At 35.6% G+C, this 22,011-nt stretch overlaps 1 protein-coding gene across 8 annotated transcripts in view; it reads right to left on the bottom strand.

Annotated features, from left to right (window-relative positions):
- Window positions 1-22,011, bottom strand: part of CPEB3 (cytoplasmic polyadenylation element binding protein 3) — a 73,666-nt gene that overhangs the window by 40,539 nt on the left and 11,116 nt on the right. For 4 of the 8 annotated variants that reach the window (XM_088169146.1, XM_088169142.1, XM_088169143.1 and 1 more), the window contains exons 3-4: window positions 12,039-12,198; window positions 1,732-1,788 (exon numbers count right to left, since the gene is read on the bottom strand). In XM_088169146.1, the coding sequence (XP_088025272.1) occupies window positions 1,732-1,788; window positions 12,039-12,198 (217 nt within the window). The remainder of the gene's footprint in view (window positions 1-1,731; window positions 1,789-12,038; window positions 12,199-22,011) is intronic. The other 4 variants (XM_088169147.1, XM_088169144.1, XM_088169149.1 and 1 more) reach the window with 1 other exon arrangement.

Genomic DNA, 22,011 nt, shown 5'->3' with positions numbered 1-22,011 from the left:
AGAGGAAAAATATATGGGAACTTATTCAGACTTTGGATTTGTGTTTAATTTAATTTTGTATAAATTTCATATTTATGATTACAGCCTTATTTGAGTCTTTAAACAGGTAATATTTGAACAAACCCATAATATTTTAAACAGTGCAAATGCATAAATAAATATTCTGGTCCCTCTGTTAGCTATGCTGATATTTTAACCATGTACCAGGACTATAACTACCAAAGATAATTGTTTTTTATAAACTGAGTATATAGCTGCTGCAAAAATTTCAAAGAAATTAGACAGGAAAAAGGCTATTTTCATTCTTTTCATCCAAAAGAAATCAGAATAAAACACATCATTCATTTAAGATAAAAGCAAGTTGTCCCAAAATAGTATAACTTTCTGTTTCAGTTTTTCATTCCCATCTTTCAAAAATATCTGTTAGACTTGGTAAGAAGTAATACTATATTTCATCATAACTGTCAATTTTTAAAGGTAACTCAAAATTCACAGTATCCCATCGTCACAAATATATTTCTATTGCAATTAGATTGTTGAAATGCCCACTTCAGAAAAAATACATTCTGAGACCAGAATTCATGTCAAACACCTGACAACTGTACTGTGTAGACCTCATTTACACAGAGAGGCATGAAGGCTTCCTCTTTTAATAAAGTCTTTAATTAAAAAAACATTTCTCCAAGTTATTTATTTGATTTCCCATAATTTCATGTGCCATAAGAAAATGGGATTTAAATGCTAACTATGACAAGAACTCCCCAAAATATCACCTCACCATTAATAGTGCAAAACTAAGAAGAACATGAGCAAAGTCTTACACTTTTCAAAATCTGGTCTTTAAAGCCAAATCTTAAACACCTTGCATCATGTCTATCACAAATTTTTGGGTCTTCACATCTATAAATTATTCTTTGCTTGGTATTACACAAAAAGACCCCTGCAGTTTTCAGCTATACACAGTCTCACTTGCATAGACAGTGCAAAGGCAAAATATTTTAGCAAAGTTCATAAATAATCCTAACATGTCCAATACAACATTGTAAACAGAAATGGACATTTCAAAACAGCATTTCTCAGGATTAGACAGACAAATACTCTGCTTTGATTTGCATAGTTCAGTTCAACATTATGCCTGTCCCCCACCCTCCCCACACAGGAACTGTCTTCCAGATCTATCCTGCCAGATTTTTTGAGTCTGTATGTTCATGACTGGACTTTTAATTTTACTTTTATTTCCTGACACAAAAAAAGCAATAATCTCTCAGTGAAGTGCAGTTTTCCCTCATTATTTAGATGTCTAAACATTCTCCCAGTTCCTGTCTACATAATGGAAACCAACAAAGCAAACACCATGGGTCCATGTAATTGTATGCAAAACTTGTAACAGCTCATCCCAACAGGAAAGAACATGTCTGGAGAGGTATCAGAAATTAAAGTTACAGCTTTAACACACATACACACCCACAAAACAGGGAACAAGAGAGAGTGCTCTGTAATATTTTCCATAGCAGGCATTATGAAGCTTCCAGTGAAACACATAAAGCCACTACAAAGCTAATATAAAGAATCAGAGGTGACTGATTTATGAAAAGCATTTTCAGAGAGTGAACATGAACTTCCATGAAAACATTACACATATTTATGTCTGACTGTGCAGCTACACACACAATAGATGTAAGAAATAATATTCAACATGGCAATATAAATCACCAGACATTAACTACTTACTATTAAGAGCCATAATATTGTCTGTTCCTGGATGATGGAAGTTTATTCCCATACGCCCTGCAATGTAAGCAAAAGCTATTTTCAACGGGTTTATTTCAAAATTAAATTAAATTCATTAATATGAAAAATTTCTAAAGGGAATGAACAATCAGGGTAGCTGAATCTTCCATCTGTTGAAGACAACTTCCCAAGAATACACATTTAAAATATTTAACACCATAGTACCTTCAGTATTACGTACTTAAAATACTGAAAATCAAAAAATAAACAAGGAAACAATTATTTCAGTACATTCCTTTACTTTGCACTAAGAAAGCATTATGCTTACCCTTTCAAAACAAGGCCTCAAGTTCAACCTTGCTGCAGGTTTGCCATTTATAGTTGCCTTTCAATAACAAGTATAGCATTACAAAACTGCATTTAATTGGTAAAAAAAGAAATCACTATTTTTCTATTACTGTTTTTTTTATACTACATGCAGCACCAGAAGCTTTCAAGTTAACAGATGGTTGGAAAGAGAGTTCTTACCCTGCTTTTGCATTCTTCCCTAAGAATCTCCCATCACCTACCATTTGAGATAAGACACTGGGTTGGAAGGAATATTGCTCTCAAGTAGTACATTCATATGTACTTTGAAAAATAGATATTCTTGACCTAAAGGAGACCTAATCCAGAGAAACCTATTCTTATATTAAAGCAAGAAATGAGCCAACAGCAGCAGTGCTGTTCAGATTAGTTTTGGACACTTTCAACTGAGCTGGAGTATGAAAACTTAACCTGAAGACAGTTTGTCATAGGACTTTTTAAATTAAACCACCCAAGAAAATCTGCAAGCTGTGATTTGTATTAGTCCTTACTTGGAAAAAGATATAAAAGGATAATTAAATGTTTACATGACTACAATTAAGTAAAGCTAGTAACTTCATGTAAATAATGCAATTCCATTTCATAGGCTTTTCCTATCTCTAGGTCTGTGGCTAAGTTTGGGAACTAAGCAAGAGGTCACTTCACATTTCTTCACTGCATGGAAACTCAAATATAGGATCCACTCACTACACTGAAAGACCAATATAATGGTTATGTTCCTGTACTCAAGTTTTAACAGACTCTGGCAGAGCAGATCTAAAGCAAATCCTCTCCAACATTTTTAGTTCCTATTGATACTTAAAGCCTTCTATTTCCAGTCACTGAAACTGCTGTGCTGTAATAAATATTCTTTCTGAACAGATGCAGCATGAAGTTTCAATACACTTCTGAAACTAAGTTATAAGCAGGTTAAGAAAAGTAAATTAATCTTTTCTTCACATTGATGTTATCTGCTTCTTTAAGAAAAAAAATGCCACCACAATAAGGCTATGAAGCAAAGAGCACCTCCAGAAAGAAGTGGGGAAAAGAAGATATATATAATTTCCATTTCTACTTTCCAACTCCTTGAGCAAAGCTTATTAAAGAGATGATCTTCATTACCCATATTTCCTAATTACAGACATAATTCTCCTATACATATTTTCACATTAATCTGGCACTGCAGAAACATTAAAGCTGCTATTATTTCATTTAGTATAACCTTTGCTGAAATACTTCAGACATCTCTCCAGATGGACATTAATTCCCTTTTCCTTGACACTGTACTAAAGAATGTGAGGTTACAGGTACTACTTGTAAAGAGAAAAGGTGACTGTACTAATTTGTACTTTAAAATTAATACTTGAAATAGAAGAAATAAAAGAAACCACTATGAAAAAAATGAACAAATTTTGAATGCATATGCTTGGATGGGTCCTTCTCTTTTCCTCTGCTGAAGCTGAAATTCTGCTGTTTGACCAGCCTCAGAAATAGAATCCTATCTGTGACATCTGGGTTTGGTTTTTTCCTCCCTCCAGGCTGTCACTGGACCAGGTGCTGCTTGTGTGACATTTTGTCACCTGCCCTTGGCCTGCTATTTTTAAACAGTTCTTGTCAGCTATCTTTTAAGAGGAGCAGAAAATACAGAGCAGCACAAGCAGAAGGACATGTTCTCCCACTGAGCTAAGCCAGCGTGCAGGATAATTCTGTACATCTTCACAGGTCCCTTGTGCAACTCTAGAGAAACAGATCAATGGAATCCTTTCAAAACACACCTGTATTAAAAGCATTCAAAAGACACTGGCAAAATACCAATCATCAGACAAGCTCACTAGGAACAATTATACAGCCTTTTATATTGGCTATAATGTTTTAATATTTTGTTGCTTGAAGCAAATTATTCCATTGAAAAAAGGGGCCATCTGCAGATTACAAAACTGCATAATTATCTAAGGAACAACTAGAGAGCACAGAAAGGAAATTATATTTTTTTAATTTAAAGGTGCAATGTAGAACTGTGAAATGTAATTAAGAATATGTACTTTCAAAGATCTATTTAGGTGAAACACATAAATGACTATTGGAAAACAATCAATTTTAAGAAAAAACACATGTAGGCTACCTGAACATTTACCAAAACTATACAACACATATTTCTAATTATAGTTATAAAACAAAATCTCTAGATAAAGGGTTTACTTTTCAAGAATATTGAGCACACTAAACAGAAACATAGAGAAGTTACGAGCACAGAAATTATAGATTCCAGCAGTTTGAAATCATAAATAGGAACCCTTCCAGTAACAGACAACATCCCCAGTACTTGTATTCAGTGTACATCTGCCATTTTCAGTCTGCCTGTCTTGGTTTCATAACTATTTACTGAGTATATTTTCAATTACATGTCTTTATAACATACACTCAGAGTACTGCAGTTAGGCTACAACAATAATCACTCTTTTATGTCTTTTCAATTCCTAGTTTAGAAAGAAAAAATCCAGTTGTAAACTTCTTGTTCTTTAAACACTTCAGAGCATAAATGAAGGCTTGATGATTCTTGTATAGTCCAGGCTGCACTGTTGCTTATCTCATGTCATTAAATTTCTTAAATTATCTCTCCTAACAACATTTGGAGAGACTTTTGTGCCTGGACTGCCTGGGTGCTCTGCTGCATGTGTAGTATCATACTTGTCACGGCAGAGAGCCCAATTCCTTTTTAGAGCACATCAAGCCTGTGCATCCTCTCTTCTGTATTATATTGGATATGAGATGGTATATGGAATTTAACTTTACCTTTTTCTGTAAAGGAAAGTAATGATCTTGAATGAATTCTGAAATCTTTCTAACAACTTAAGGAAGTATATCCTTCCCAGACATGAATCTTTATTGATTCTTTTGCAAATAGACTTTTTTTAATTGTCTAGATAATTTTGAGTTACATGATCCGTTTTGAGAAATAATGCTGTTCTAGAAATAGTAAACATGACTATCAGACACAGTTTCACCCCTATTTCATTTCTTCTTTTATTCATTTACTCTTCCTAAGTGCTTTAAGGTTTTTTTGAACTTGTGTAACCCTGATCAGCCCCTGGATATGAACACTCACACGGTGAAAGACTTCTAAGATTATAGTTACCTATTCTAACCTTTTTTATGTTACAATCAACATTCTAAGAAACAATGTTCATTGCTTATATATTGAGTAAAACTTCCTGCACTTTTATACCTGGCGGTTTGCACCAAGATTGACCACTTATACCAATTCAGCAATTAGTATTTGGCATAAAATTTGGTAGAAAATATCAAAGTTGGCATGCTTTTGACCTGGCCTGACCTTTCTGGGAATGAGAACTTCCTCTCACATAATTCTTAAGATCACTGTTGATATCAATTACAATGTATGACCACATAATTCTGTGGCAAGGTCAAATGAAACTGGCAACAGGACTAGGTCTGCTTTATTTCTTCAGTAATAATACCTCCTTTATCACTCTTATCTTTTCTATGATTTCCAAGTTAGTGCCAAGAAAAGGCACTAAAAACCAGCAATACTTATTGGATAGATAGGTAAGTGGGATAGGGTAAAGTTTAGACACAGAAGAGTGCAAAAACCAAAGCAAGACCAGAATATTACCCCAGACACGTGAAATAAGATTATTCATCTGACTCCCATGTATTTGGGAGCCCAGTTTACAGCACAACCTACAACTCCACACAGCCTCCCCTCATCTCCCCATACCCCCAGCTCAGCCATGAGTGTGTGCTCCAGGATTCACAAAGGGCCACAAAGCATGAAGCACGTGTGCATATACAAGAATTCTAATCATTTTTACCTGAGTAGACCTTTGGCCATTCTCTCTCCTTTCCCCAAAATTACACACATGTGAAACTATGCTACATTAACTCAACATACATGCCCAAGACAATTTCAACACTAAGAATGTTGTAAGCAAGGGTCCACATAAAAAAACTATAAAAATAAAAGGTAGCTCTCTGAAGAAGTTTATTGAATTTATTCTCCCCCCTCTTTTTAAATGTACATTTGCCATTTATTCACACCCATAATTTAAACACCCACACTAACAGATCTTTAAAAAAATAAAATACTGAGCAGAACAAAAGTACTATTGTTTGCCAGAAGGGAAATATGAAGAACTATTACTGTGTTCACACGTATATACTTTACTGTGCAAAAACATCTTGTGGCAATGTGAAGAGAAGTGTATAATTATCAGCTATGAATATCAGTAATAAAACTTCTTCCTATCACTGACTAAGCATATATCCTATCAGCAGGGAATGAAACCTATAAAATAAAACAGCATATACATTACAGTGAAATGCAGACTTTATAACTAAATTACATTGCTCCAATAAAACACAGCAGTCTTGCATATATTTCAGTAGTGCAAACATTTTTAGCTTGAAAACAGCTATATTTTCAAGATAACAGTACTTTGAAAGCAAGACTTGAACTTAAATTTTGCATTATTTTTAAGTGGTAGACAAGTATTTGTACACGTATGCTCATTCTAACATCAAGTTCTAGAACTGTATTCAAAAGAGCAATATTGGTATTTTTCATTGGTGTGTTTGGGGGGACTAAAATAAAACAATATCAAAGCAGACTTTTCCATTGGCAATCTATACCAAAATATACAAAACACTCAAAACAGTAGCAAAGTGAGAAAGAAAAAAAGAAAAACAGCTTTAGGTCTTTGTGAGGTCAGTCTTCAATAGCACAATGAAAAAAAGGGAAATAAAGAGAAGGAAACTTTGCTCTCTCTATAACCACTTCTTAAACTAAACAAAGCAAACAAAAAACCCCACCACTCCTGACCAAACAGATTCAGCAGGTCAAAGACAAGGACATGCTGGCTTCCAGCAGCAAATTAGGAAGTCAGGTCATACTACAGGGACATTGCAAAAGGCACTAATTTAAGAAATATGAACCATGGAATGACCATATTCTGTCCTGAAAAGAAATATTAAAGAGGATTTTCTTAAATAAGCACTGTTTTAAATGGAAAGGCAACATACTATCTTTCCTTCAAAAGGATTAGCATGAGGGGCCTAATTTTAAACACAAATACAGAGATGTGCAAACATCTGTCTGCTCACTCTGTTTTCCATGAGCATTCACAGAAAGGGCTCTGATGAGCATCGAGATTTTGGGAAATGCTGGTACACTGCACTCTTTTCTAATGGAAGTGTTGCAAAAAGTTCCAACAGTGTATCACCACTTTTAGGACTGAGATGACAACATTTGTTCTATTTGCATGACCTTTGTGTTCAGCTGCTGACTGAAAACACAAACAAGATCCATTCACCTTCACTTTTCTTAGGTCATGTGGCAAACTTAGTGCTTTGCTTACAAAAAGCTTAGGAACACTTAGAGCTGAACAAAATCAGGTGGCATTACTGAAATTAATGCAAATCAAAGTGGAAATCTAAAGGTCCATTCTCTATTTATTACAACAGTCTCAAGTTGCATGTAATATTCAAACACTTGGCTGTTAAAATGTGGTTAATTTAAATGTAAATAAGAAATCTTAAATTTTGCTTAGTTTTCATGTGACCTGATAGAGCATTTACAAAAGTTTTCAAGTAGTAACACAGTAACTTCAGTTTTGTATTTCACAAATAAATGGGTGACATTAAGGACTGAAAATCAAAATAAATTTCCCAACAGATGCTATTTCTGCCTCTGAACTGTTGTATTTATATTCAGCCTCTTGATCTCTACTGAAATATTACATAATCAACACATGCTTTATGTATCTTTCTACAGTATACCCATTAAAATTAGGGATAATAAAGCCTACTCTTGAAATTTCCCTGTACATGTGTTGTCTCCAATTATTTATATTTGAAGTTGTGTTACACTGATACTTTAAAAAAACCCAGAACTTTTGTTAGGTTGGGGTTTGTAAATTACAGAGTTTGTTTCTGTTCTGATTTAGAACAAAAACCAAATATTACTGTTACCTAGTGTAACAGTAAATTTAAAAGAAATACTTTGAAGGACATGATTTCTCTCGTCAAATTTTATACTTAGTTTCATGACCTGTCAGTAGTAGCACATGTGCACAGCATATGATCTAACACAGCTGAAATATTGTATTTAATTATTTAAAAATAGAACAAAGGCAGCTGCTAGTTACTACTGATCAAAATATTTTTTATAGATCAGAATGCCTCTGTTTGTGTTGTAATGCAATAGTTTGACACGAATAAACATATTGCAACAGTGACATATTACACCACAGACAAGAGACACTTTTAGGTAGGAAAGAAATGTTCTGGTCAGTGATAAGTGGCATCTACCCATAGCCATTCTGATAATTCACTTTTGCCCTACACCTTTAGGTCAAAGCAGAATGTAAATAAAAAAGGTTATAAAATACTGCAAATATAACCCTTCCTCATACTTTTGTAGCATATATTTCATTGGCCACTCAGGAAATAAATAAGACTGCTCAGAAAAAACATCTTGGAGATACTGCACATTTCTGTCACAGAGGCCTCGTTGTGACTGACATGAGGGGTAGCCAGATAGCCTAGGCCATACACTGTAATTTGCCTTTACTTAACTTTTTCCTCTTTACTTATGAGTATTGACTGAAAGAAAAGAAAAATGTGGAAGCTGGTCTTGATAGTCAAGAAGCACAGAGGGAAATATGCCACAGTGTCTTGGGACAAACGAAAACGAGAATTCCTTTTCAATTAATTTACATTCCTTAGATCTCAAAGCACAAAAATGGCAAATGATTTGTAAAGTTACACAATTCCCAGACTATGAAGACAGAAACAGAAACATACAGAAGGGTTCCCCTATCTGGCAGGAAAAGCAGAGAAAAATAAATCAGTTTTAGAAACACAGCAAGAGCTGACATAGAGCACCTTCTCCCAAGACTGAGCTCATGATAAAAGGCTACTTAAATGGCTGTGCTGGTAATTTAGGTCCAGAAACCTCAGAGCTAGATTTCAAATCTTTTACAGCAAGAAATACACAAAAAGAACTGAGTGAGTGACCCTGGCTCTCCTTGCTGGAGAGCACCAAGCCATCCTGCCAATCAGCCTGGCTCAATGTAATTAACTGAACATTGCAAGAGTGAGGATCAGATCATTTCTGCTGCACTAACAATCTGTCAGGCTTGCTCTGCTCCACACTTGAAAGCAATAAAAAAGTCCCTTCCCAAAAAATGTCACTTAATCTCATGCCCTCTTCAAGGCCAAGTGGATCATGCTTTAAAAGAAGCAACCTGCTTTGGTGACCTTGAAATAAACTCAATTTCCATGGCTTACAGAACAAGGCCTGACCATACCTCAAGACTGAGAGAAGGGTATGAAGCTTCAGCTACCACAAACAAGAGGACAGACACTCCCTTTCTCACCTTGAGCTTCTTCACTATTTTCTCTGAGCCAAACAGAGCATAATGAACTCAGACCCCAAATCAAGAACAAAATGTTCCAGAAGCATTTCAATTTGGTCTTCCCATCAGAATCTCTCATGGTTAATCCTCCCACCCACCTTCTATTTGGGAGCTCTTGTTCTATACCTAGGAGAATCGTATTTTGTTCCAAGTATCTGCTGAGACATGAAGGGCACATATGCCAAGAAGGATGATGTTCCAAGCAAAGTTTCAAACTTCAGATAAACCACTTGCAATATTTTACTCATGAATACATATACAGACAGTACTTCTAAAAGTAAGTATTTGCTGGCAGCAGAAGATTGGAATGATCCTGAAACAGCTCCACTGGCTCTGTAACATGCATTGGATGCCCCAAGAAACATATAGTTTTTCTAGAATCAAATCTTCTTACACTTTCAAAATTAGAGGATTTTGGTACTCATCCTTGTCACCCTTTGCACTTAAATTTGGATAGTAAATGTACAGCAAAGTGACCTGTAAGCACTGCTAGCTGTGATTTTTTGAGAAAAAAGGGCTCATTTATCAAAAGGAGAACAATTTTTAAAAGTCATTTGAAAGCCATCTCATTTCTTTTATTCTAAATTAGGATTTTTGTGGCTGCTTTATTTTGTAGCTACTGAAGAAATAGTACACAGACCTAAAAGAGGACAAACAGATGCAAGAGGAAGTAAAGATTTTAAAGGGAATAAACAGTTTACTACAGAAGACAGAGGTGGTAAAATGAAGAGGAACTAGCTCAGAGAGTTGGTTAAGTTAATAATATTCCAGAAATTTCACACAAGAGGCATTCACACGGGTTTGTCTACAAGGAACTGAAAAAATGAAGCTGAAGTACGCAACCAATGTACTCAAAAAGCTTCAAGGTGAAAATAAATGAAAATTTGGCAATGACTTAAGAGCAAGCCAAAGTAAGCAGAATTGATCACTTACTTTCTGAATATGGTAACAGACTAAAATGTACCTTAAGGTGGACAGTCAGAGGAGAGTGGAATAAATAAGAAAAAGCAGATGAGTTTAGAAGACCACAAAGAGAAATGTGAGGAAGGTGCAGAGAAAGGCAGCAGCTGAAAACCTTCTGCACCTTTGTAGAGAAAAAGAAATGGGGTGTACAGGAAAACAGTCCAGAGCAATTTTCACAGAAAAAGAAACAGCAAAAATGCAGTAAGAAAGTGATTTGAGGACTGAATCAAGTTTTGCAGAAGAATGTTTTTCAGGAAAAGGATTCAGCTAAAGTAGTAACATAGATCTGCTTAACACAGAGGAAGGCAACACCTCTTGCAAGGGAGCATGAATGTGTCCTGAAAGAGCAGCTCCTAGAAATATTCCCAGTCATGCTGCACTGTGAAAACAGGAGCAGGGAAGGTACACATGAGGCCAGGGCAAGGCTGGGGGCTGGCAAAGTCAGCCCTGTACTTAGATGGAGAAGAAAGTAAAACAGAGAAAGCAAAGGTGTCATTGGGGAAAAACCCCATCAACCAGGTAGGCAGAGCCACAGGGAGGTAAATAATAGAAAAGCAGACTTCTCCAAGAGCTACTGACTGGAAGTGAGCTCATTGGCAAGGCAGGAAGGCCAAAACAGGTGAGAAGCACCAAAAGAGAAAATGAAATGGTTACAAAGGGCACATCCAGTGTGAGACAGAGGCCTTTGTCAGAGCAAAAGTAAAGCCAGTGGTCCCAGAGTGAAATGGAAAAGATCAATTTAAACTTCACCTAATATCCAACTTCAACAATTAATATCCAATCCAATTTCTAACCCCATTTTTTCATATAAAAATTCATTCTTAAAAAATTAGTCTCTATTTGTATATGTAAATAAATACTGAAAAACCAAAATCATGGGAGTTTTAGCTAAATTACGATGTCTCTAACAAGACACAATAAATATTTAACTGTACTTACGAGCAATTTGAATTTTATTTCATGTTCTAATGCCAGCCACATGAAACACATATCCAGTAGAAACATTTGAGCTTGGCTTTTTAAGTTTAACTTTAACCCTTACTTCAGAGCTTTATGATCAGAATAGACATATAAGAATATATATAAGAATAGACTATATTCCTTGCCATTTTAGACAGATGAATAATGAATAAAGACACAAAGGCTATGGCACAGCAAATTTCAATGTAACAGTGGAAAGCACAGGTTAAAAGATGGTACAGAATCCAGTTTGGTTGAGCTGTGAAAGAAACCTGTACCCAGCAAGATGGCAAAAAAACTGGACTCTAGTTGTATGACACATTTTTGTGAAGTGACTGCAGCAAGAGATCTTGCTCTACAATTTGCCGACATAAAATCCCATGTTTCAGATATGCCAGTCAGATAATACTGTGATTGTACACTTACAATAAATGGATACACATTTCACCTTATTTCACCTAGTAGAGAAGTTTATCTTAAGATGGGAAAACAGAAATTTCACATAACTGGAAACTCATTCATTAACAAAAAGTTTATAGAAATACTGAAAAGCTGATTTTTGTTTAAACACCAAGCAAGCATGGACATATGAATATTCCTAACCTGTAAAATGATTCCTCCACATTATATCAGCGAAACTCATTGGTGGGCCACTGGGAGGGTAGTGTTTACCTTTCAGAGGCTCATGATCAGTCCTTATCATATCCATTAAGGAATTTTCCAAAGAGTGCAAGTTAAAAGTGTCATAGGGCCTATTCCGGTCCTAGAAGAAAGAAAAAAAGAAGAAAAGACAAGTGTTATTGATAGGCTCATTTCTTGTTATATAAATTCCAGCATCCAATTCTAAATTTCTTCTTCTTAGAATTTTTTATAAGAAAAAAATAAAAATTTATAAATATGTCTACAGTTGTTTAAAATTATACACTTAATTTTGCAACTGCTGTTGTCACCAGTACAGCTATGCAAAGAGGCTTTTAAACATTTCTAAAAATATACATGCAAGTAATACATAATTCTAAACATTATCATTTAAATGAGAACTTAGAAATAAAGCAGTATTAATGCTTACACTGGAGAAATTAAATTGTTTCAGAGATTTTTGGTTTGTAGCTTCCATCATCTGCTTTCTGTCACTGTGCTACCTTAATATCAGAGCAGAAGCAAGCAATGCTCAAGACACCAGCAGGCACCTTTGTGCCAGAAAGTACTAACTAATTCTTCAAATGTCTAACATTAACCTGACAGGTTTAAGGAAAGTATACTAGGTGCAAGAAAACACAAAGGCAAGCTAGGGTAACACTTCCACTGCAGAGCACTCAAAAACCTGAGTCAGGGCTGGTCTGTATTGTTTGAATCCCAAATTTTTAATTCACTGTAGTTCTGCTTCTGCTTTTGGTAAGTAAAAGGGAAAAAGAAAAGAAAAACAAAATCCTGAATCACTCTTTAGCAGGCCTACTAGAACAACCAGTTTCAAAGTTCAGGAACAATTCCATGGAGGAAACAAACTACCAGTGCCCATGTACCCAGAGTACTGTACAACATAAGACAGCGTAACAGAATGTCATTCTGCTGCTAAAAAATCACTATCATTAAAAAAGGGAGGGTGTTGGACACTATATTATGCTACTATTTATAAAGAGTGGTATAACATTCTACCCTGCAAACTGAAACCTTCACTGTAATATGCTTCCACAATTCCTGGAACAATGTTTTTCACATGCTGGTCAGTAAAAGACATTCTTGCTTGAAAAACTAGTATTTAAAATCCTCAGAGAAAAAGCAGTATCCATAGAAAAGGTAATAAAATTCTGTCTTAATAATTATGTCTCTTGAACCATCTTGTTCTTAGGCTGTTGAACATAAAACTAAAGGAGAGAATGGAGTTCACTGGTATAAATTAAGCTTTTTAATATTCCTGTTCTGGAATTAAAATAAATACACATCATTAAAAGCTTGCTGTTATCTGTATTGCAGAGTTTTCTGTAATCTTACTGTCAAAAATCTCATGTTCCCACAGTGCCTACTCAAAACTAAAGACCCTATTTCCCTTATCCAATGTGCTAATGTTGTATTTTCTATAAGTGGACTACCATTATTTTCTGTACACATTTAGTTCATCTATCGAGCATTTTTGGCAGTCAAACATGATGTTCAAAGAATAGTACTTGATTTCTGTTAGAAGCCATAGTAAGCACTGAAGTTCAAATGAGCTCACTGATTTTTAACGCTCATTGGTTGATGATTTTGGCTTCTACAGCTGCTCAGAGCTCCAACATTTGTATCCTGTATTTAAAAGAGTACTTGTTCACCTATCCAAGCAAATCAATACATTGAAATATAAAATTACATGTATATCCAGTAAGTCCAAAACAGATCCTAGGAGAAAAAAACACCTCAAACCAAACAAAAACATCCAAAATGCCAAGGTCGGGGGTATTTTTCAAAAAATAAAGCTTTATATGGTTAAAACAACTCACTTTTTAGTAATACACACTAGGAGAGAAGAGTTTGTTTTATTTCATAACCACTTCCTTAAAAAAATGCAAGGCTTAATTGAAAGGAAAAAGAATTAACTTCAATGAAAAAAAACCATTCTAGTGATATATTAGTGAATTGATTAAATAGAATCTATAGCATTCCTTCAAAGCAAGAATTTTTGTTGTCTCTTTCTATTTGTGTCTTTTAGATACATGCACTACATGTAAGTGAAGAGGTCAGATGCTTCAATACCCAATTTTAACACCTTTTTGAAGAGAAAATATGAATGCAAAGGTATAGCTTATATCCTAAATAGGGGTAAGGAAGTATTTTTCAGTCAGATGTGTGCCCTGATCTGGTTTACTATATAGCCATAGCAGAGCTGAGTTGGCAAAACCAACTGGCAGGCGAGCAAAAGGGCAGGACTGCTGCTTTTGCCACGATGGTAGTTTATTCCAGCTTCAAACATTCCTGAGATTACAGCCTTAGAGGTCAGAAGGCGTGAGTTCAGAAGAGGACACAGCCTACATATTGAATTTAATTGCCCTTTATTAACATATGTATGTTATATTTTAACTATGCTACTAAAGCAGCAAATCCCTGGGAGGGGAGATTTTCTTCTTTGCTACTTTGTTCTGTAAGCTGCCAAGGAGCTGTGCACACGGACACAGGTGGAAAAAGGGAGAAGGAAATCCTAGCGTGGCAGCAAGGCTATGCAGGGCAGGCTTGTTCAGATGCTTCATCTTTCTAACCTTTTAAGGGGCACACAATATATTTTCAAGATTAAAACAGATCTACATTAGACACAGGAAGATCGATTTAATCAAAACCCTTTACCAGGCAACTGTAACACTTCCCATTATAGCACTTGAGCAAGATAAATCTAGTAAAAGAAATTTTAGACGCAACAGCTTTTACGAGCATGTTGTGGCAGTGCATAAGTATAAGGCATGCTGACTACAGACTTTGCAGTGTGGGTGATAAAACACAAGTAAAGGCTAACATTTTAGCTCCTAAATAAAAGGGCTATTACCATTTTTCTCAGTAGCTTTCATTTCAGTACTAACTCATTTGTACTCAGCAGATTTGAAATTGTTTTCTAAATTCAGCAATTTCTTCCAAGGCGACTGGTGCTTCTGCACACACACGCAATTCTGTTTCCTCATTTCACAGCATGAACAGGTTCTCCTGGTTTTGTGAGCCGATACTGTTCCATCCCCTGGATTTGCCTTTTGCATTGTTTCCACAGGACACCAATCTATTGCCAAACAATCTTAACAACATAAACAATTCATAAAGGTCCTTAGCAGCACATGAGAACTTGACAAAAAAGTTCTGGGACTAGGACCATGAACTAAAAATCAAAATTTATATAAAATACAGAGCAATAAAGCATAAAAATAACTTGGAAAAGAAGTCTGAAAATCCAGCAAGTCTGGAAGATTTGCTGGGGTATTTTCCTAAAGAAGACAAAGCTCCTAAGACCCACTTAGATAAACTGCATTATGGATAAAAGAGAAATCTCCAGCTACCAGGCACTGCCTTTGGCTACAGAATAATCATTAAGTCAGCAAAAGATTAAGTCCAGCCTGCTCACGTTGGTTTTATTTCTGCTGTGTGCAGACAGCAGCTCCTTCGTTAGCTGCTGGTGTACATGGCAGCATATTTCAGTTCTTAGAATTCTCCAGTCTTGAAAGAAAGAAAAATAGTTTAGTAATAAGAGCTCTTAGAGAAGAAATGGGTCCCAAAACTATAAATCTCAGTCCTCGATGGCTGTTTTCTATACATTCATCCATGCCATGGACTTCCTCAAAGTGGACATGTTCAGCATAATGAAAAAATCACAAATGCCTATTAGGATCAGATTTTGAAGGATCACAAAGTAAAACGGACCTTTAGTCGGAGATGGGTCTCAGCTTTCTACCTCTAAATATTTTACCTGTAAGCATGATAAAAAACGTCACACACACAATACAGTGTCTATAATCTTCTAACTAAAAAAATAAAATAAAATCAAAACCAAAGAGCAACTGCCAAAAATAACTGCAGAGTCAATGCACTAAAATAAAATGAAAAATGTGACAGTGTGTATTTTATCTGAATCTTACACTTTTGTGCATATGTATTATGCTAGTCTTTAATTACACAACCATGATAATTATTCAGAGGTCTCCAGTCTCCATCCAACACACATAATGAGCAAGCTCTAGGAATGAATCAAAACAGTGCTTTGAAGAGGTCTGTTTATCTCTAGGATAGATGCCTGTGTCGCTTACTCCAGGCTGAGTTCTAATAAGTGCATCAGCAAATTCCAGGAAGGCAAAAGTAATTTTGAAAGTGATCTTATTTATGAAATAAATATTACTTAGCAGTGCCTGCAGTATTGACACGTTTGTAACATTTAAAATAAAAATAACTTTTTCCCATTTGTTGTACCCTGTAACATAGTAGGCTTTGTTTTGCCCCCTTCAGACTCACAGCATGGGCATGTAAGGGCAGGGCATACCCAGCACTACTTCAGGTCCCTCCCAGTAGATACACAAACCATGTCTTTACTGCTGAAAGGGAAAGATAAAGAATGAGAAAAAAAATATATGACTACATCGTGGATGAAAATGGCAAGATCAAATCTATAGCTAGGACCATAACAGGTGAGAAGTGCATCTTAATAAAGCCTGATTTCCTCACTAATGCTTTCAGCTTGAACAGGTAGTCCAAAGTAATTGGAACTAATGAACTAAAAAAGGAAATGTCTGACCTATCCCATGGCAGAGACATGGAGAACATGCTCCAAAACCTGACGCTGTATCGTTTTCTTCTGTCTCTGCAAAGGATTATGGCAGGAAAGACACTTGACTATTAATTATTAAAGTCCAGTTAAAAAGTGACAAGTTTTATTCTAAGAATTCATGTCAGCAAACTAACACACAGTGCTCAAGCCCAGCTATCATCCATACTCATAATCCTTAACCATGAAGCACACAGTTGCATGTGTTAAATCCTTGTCGGCATGGTCAGATACATCTATAGCATAAAATACACAGCCAGTTGAGAGATACTCCTCATCTGCATATTTTTTACTGTGCAAGCAACAAATCCTCAGATATCTAGACCCCTCCAAAGACACATTTCCCTATGTCTACATATTTCAGTACACTGACTTCCTACTAAGCTTCCAAGCTTCCTATATTCTGAACACTATCTCAGTTACAGTAATTTATTACAGCGTAATACATTTTCATGCTGCCCTAGGTTTTTCAGCTTTCTGCACCAGTATGTGGCACAACATAACCTAACTCTGCTGAGCAACAAGATGGCTTCAACTCACTGAAATATTAACTGTTTCCAGAATAGCATAACTCCAGTGAGGCTCACAGGAGTCATCAGAGCCTGCAACATTACGTGGAGTATTTTGATCAGAACAATGAGATCTAGGGAGCAGCTACAACTCTTATGGCTTAAACAACTTTCCTATCAATAGAAACTTCTTCACAGGGGTCACTGCTGTGTTATTTCTGTGCCCAACATAAACCTGGATTTGGCTGGACAAAATTGCTAAGCATTGCCAATGAAAGCTGAAGTCAATGGAAGCACAGCTTTGAATAAATACAGGGTAAAGTGCCAGCACTGTTTCAAACAGGCCTCACTCACTCTGTTCTAGCACCTGTAGCACAGGTTATTACCAAGAACACGAGGAAAACAAGTTTGTCTTGTTTCAGTATCTCAAGTCAAAATAGCAAAACCAACAACTGAAAAAAAAAAAAAAAAGTATTCTGAAGTTTAGCTTGGGACATGCTCAACATGCCATGATGGTGCACATGAATGATCACATACAGCATGCTCTAAATGCTCGCCAGGCAATCCTTCACTTCTTGCAGCTTCAGCTGAGATGCAATCCCACTCACATTCCCAGAAAAGTTAAAAAAAAGTATTTCAAAATACAGGAAATCTGAGGAATGTGGTAAAATTATCACTGTACAAAAGAATTTTAAAAAAGTAAATAGCAAGTGTTACTTCCTTTGCAGCTTGGTGCTGGAATGCTGCCAATAACATGACTGACAACCCAGACACAGGCAGAACTAGAACAACCAGAAATTTCAGTAATTCTTCCTTATATTGGATTTAATTATAAAATGAAATAAACCAAAACAAGTAAGAAGAAATAAAATGTAGGTAGGATGGACAACAGGGTAAATTTGTCTATGCCGATAAGAGGCATAGCCACTAACACCAAGTCTTAATGGAATTTTATTTGAATTCGACTTTCTTTTTTATCTTTCCAGTTAACTTTGGGTTGTAATAAACAGGTGGATTTATTGTGTTCCTTTACTGGAACAAATTGGGGAATGTTTTCTTATGTTATTGTTGCTCTTGGAATGTGCACAGAATACATCAACTTCTCATATATTTGTCTTTTCTCAACATTACCGACTGTAGCACATTTTATTTTCCTAAGTGTTTGGAAGTGTGCTGGGCAGAAGGTGAATTTTTTAAAGCCGATTTAGAAGGCTTCTAAGAAAAATAAGGAAGATTAATACACATATAAAACAATACCTAACTGTATAAAGATTATGGAAACATTTCCATGTAATTTGAATAACATTTCAAAACTCTATTTAATACTTAGTCACCTTGTCTGTGTTATATAAACTTTCATAGTTAACATGCAAGATCTCGGACTGAATCCAAAAGCCTTGAAAACCTGACCTACTCAAACAACTTTTCCACAAAGAAAGGTGAAGTTATATTCGAACTTTAACCCCTTATAAATCCTTAGTTCTAAAATCTTTTAGTGAAAGGTTTCAAATTTTTATTTTCAGATTAACTAAAAAGCACAGAAACAGGAAGAGATACAACCATAATCAGCATTATATAGAATTAAAAAACTAATAAAAATTATATTATTTGTTTCAAATGTCCCTTTACTTTGCAGTTGAGATTCCCTTTTTGCATACCCTTAATACATGCTTAAAATATATAAGAAAGTTCAGTCTTTATAGCTATAAGACTTGGCATCATACTCACTAAACAGAATATCCTGTCAAGCTCCTGAGTATTCAATTTGCTTGCAAAATGGGGGAAGAAAACAATTGAATTTACCCTGCATTTTCCTAAATAGAGATAACTTAGCTATTCTTCCAATACACATTTTTATAATATACCAAGCATACTACTTACATGATCACTAAAATGTTATTTCTCCATTCAATGACAGTCAGGTACAGAGTCAAATGCTCTAAAGGGGAACACCATCTTTTACCTTGCTACCATCTTTGTAAACAGAAATGTGATAATATAATACAATTAAGATTTCAAGTATCATCTTTTGCCATGAAAACAATTGAACAATGCGTTTTAAAAACCCAAACAAAACCCCACCAAAAAAAAAAAATCAGAAAAACCAACAAAACATCTATTATTTTTACAGCCATTACACTTCTGTAGGGAATGATCTCTAGACAGTACAACTGACTGAGCACCCAGTGACAGGATTTATGTTTAATCATATTTTGTTCAATGTGATGCTTTAGATAAAAAACCTGCTTATCAGTCCTGCTGCTGAATGCATCTCAAAAAGCTGATGTATCCACTTTCTATTATAGTTACTGATTACAGTAACAAACAGTTCTAACACTTGTAAAATATAGGATTAAAGTAGTTACACCCAAGATGACCATCAATTCACAAAAACAAGCAAGTGGAAAAAAAAAGATGTCAGCAGTAGAATTTACAAGCCCATTCATTATACCCTTGAGCTATTAAAATGACATAATTTAACTGGTTCATTGGTTTGCTGTGCAAGAGTTCAGCACTGATAAGTTACCTTTGGGCTTCTCTCACTCTGTTCAGTTGAACGTTGCCTGTGTCCCATAGCAAGGAAAAAGTAACATTGACCTAAGAACTCCTTGCTAGACAAATTAGCACAAGTGCAAACCTCAAATCACAAAATGAAAGCACTGCAGAGATGCAAAGAGGAGGGAGTACTGGGGATGCTACAGAAGGAAAGGATCTGAACAATCTCACTTCACAGGCTGGACTACAGAATGTAAAACACAGTGGACACATGCTGTATAAGGAAGCTGTTGTCTCCAAGATTTACAGTCTGTCTCATGGTATGACAGCATAATGAGACTAAATTTGAGATAGAAAAGACACAAGTAATCACTGTCAAACAGATGTTTGAGGACCATTGCCCACTAGCTTCATTCACTAAGGCCACCAAGCAAAGGAGACTCAAGGATTTTTCTGAAACTGTGGTTTTGTCTATACCAATCATCAGTGACAAGGACTATATTGGTAAGAGGGAAAAAAAAGTGTCACTGAAATGTTTAAGCCTAATGACAAATAATATTGTCTCTTACCCTAAATCATTGTGCTTTTAAGAAAAATGTGACTAACATAACATCTAACTGGCACATTCCATGTCATGCTCCTGTTCCATTTCTGTTGTGCTCAGGAAATAGTGCCTCTTGACAAAAATCTTGAAGGTGTCAGAACTCCAGTAGCTATTTCAACAAAAGAGAGGTACCACGTTTCATCTCTTCACACAGGACAAGATCCTCACCTACAGGTCTGGAGAACTGTCCCTAGAGAGGACAGTCATGTTCCATTTCAGAAGAGGAAATGGTACAGTGGAGATCGCTGTTCGTAAGGCCTGGGTGGAACTGGGGCTATTCACCAATATTTACTCATAGGCCTGAACCAGGCCAGAAACATTTGCAATGAAAAACAGCTCCCAGAGAAGACAAGGTGACTTCTGCAGTATGATGTCACTTTGCATCCAACAGGATTTAAAGAAAAAATTTAACCTGTTAGTTGCAATACACTTTGATTACTAATTACTTACCAATTACTCATGAACTACCCAATTCCTAACTTTATACTATCATAGCACTATCAATATGCATGATAAATTGTGGCACACAACAATCCAGTCTGTCATCTTCTTCCTAAGGGGATTGAGAACAGGCAGCAAATCTTGTCAATTCTGGGACTTTATCAAGGACAAAAATCAATCACAGAATGCCAAGCTGCTTCAGACACCTTCATGTAAGGGAAACAGAACTACAGGCTTTCTCAAGCTACTTCTAAACATGAGTTGAAGACTCCTGCATAACCAGTGAGATACCATGCAAACCTTTTCTGAAAGTGTCACTATGTTAGAAACCCTAATTTTAAAATATTTGCTATTACGTATCTGATCATCTACAAAATCACCCAAGGCTGCACATATGCAAGAAACAGGCACGAAACAGCAGACAGTAGCAATCCAAAGACCACTTGTAACATCAAGCTCCAATTACAGGAAGGAATGACAGAAGCAGAGCAAAAAAAAACCCAGTCCAAAATTTATGTTTTCATTCGAAGCAACTCCTCATATCAATTATATGCAAGCAATTCAATTTCAGATTAAATTTTATAAACAAAGGAATTTTTTCAGTGGCAAATACTGAATCATCCCACGTATAAAAAAACCCTTCAATTTAATAACAAATTTAGAATTAAATTATTAAATGTATTACCTTCATAAGATAATATATTAAAATAGTAACTGAATAACACTATGCATACTTCCATCTTTTATTGCCTAAGGGGCTTAAAAGGAATAGATGATATGAGGAAAAGAATAACTAAGTGTGTTGTGTATAAAACGCCGGAACACTTACGGTAAAAGTCTTGAAAACAACCAGAATAAAAATTCTTCCCCTTAGATAAGAAGAGGCCACGAGCAGTTGTGTTGTCAGGTAGGTGTTATGCATTCAAATTACTGTGGCACATTTGGATTTAATTAAAATAATTCATAAATCACTGACACAACAAAAGTACAAGTGTGAACAGCCAATTAACCAAAAGGAAACCTTTATGCAGAAATTGAAAACCATATTCATAGGAGCAGGAAAAGCACTTTCCTTTTACATCATAAGAGCTAAACTGATTAGCACATGGCAAATTTAGTAAAGATTGCTCCAGACAGGAAAAATGTCTTGAGATAAAAGCCTGCCTGATTTGAAACAGAATTCTCCATTTTTTAATTTTAATTTTTTTTTTGCACAGGGTAATAAAAACTGACAAGCATGTTAAGAAAATGCTGCTACAA

The sequence above is a fragment of the Sturnus vulgaris genome, chromosome 8, assembly GCF_052056855.1.
Source record: "Sturnus vulgaris isolate bStuVul1 chromosome 8, bStuVul1.hap1, whole genome shotgun sequence".
In the NCBI taxonomy this organism is placed as follows: Eukaryota; Metazoa; Chordata; class Aves; order Passeriformes; family Sturnidae; genus Sturnus; species Sturnus vulgaris.
Note: the sequence above shows the minus strand (reverse complement) of the source record. Positions and strands in the feature narration are given on the sequence as shown.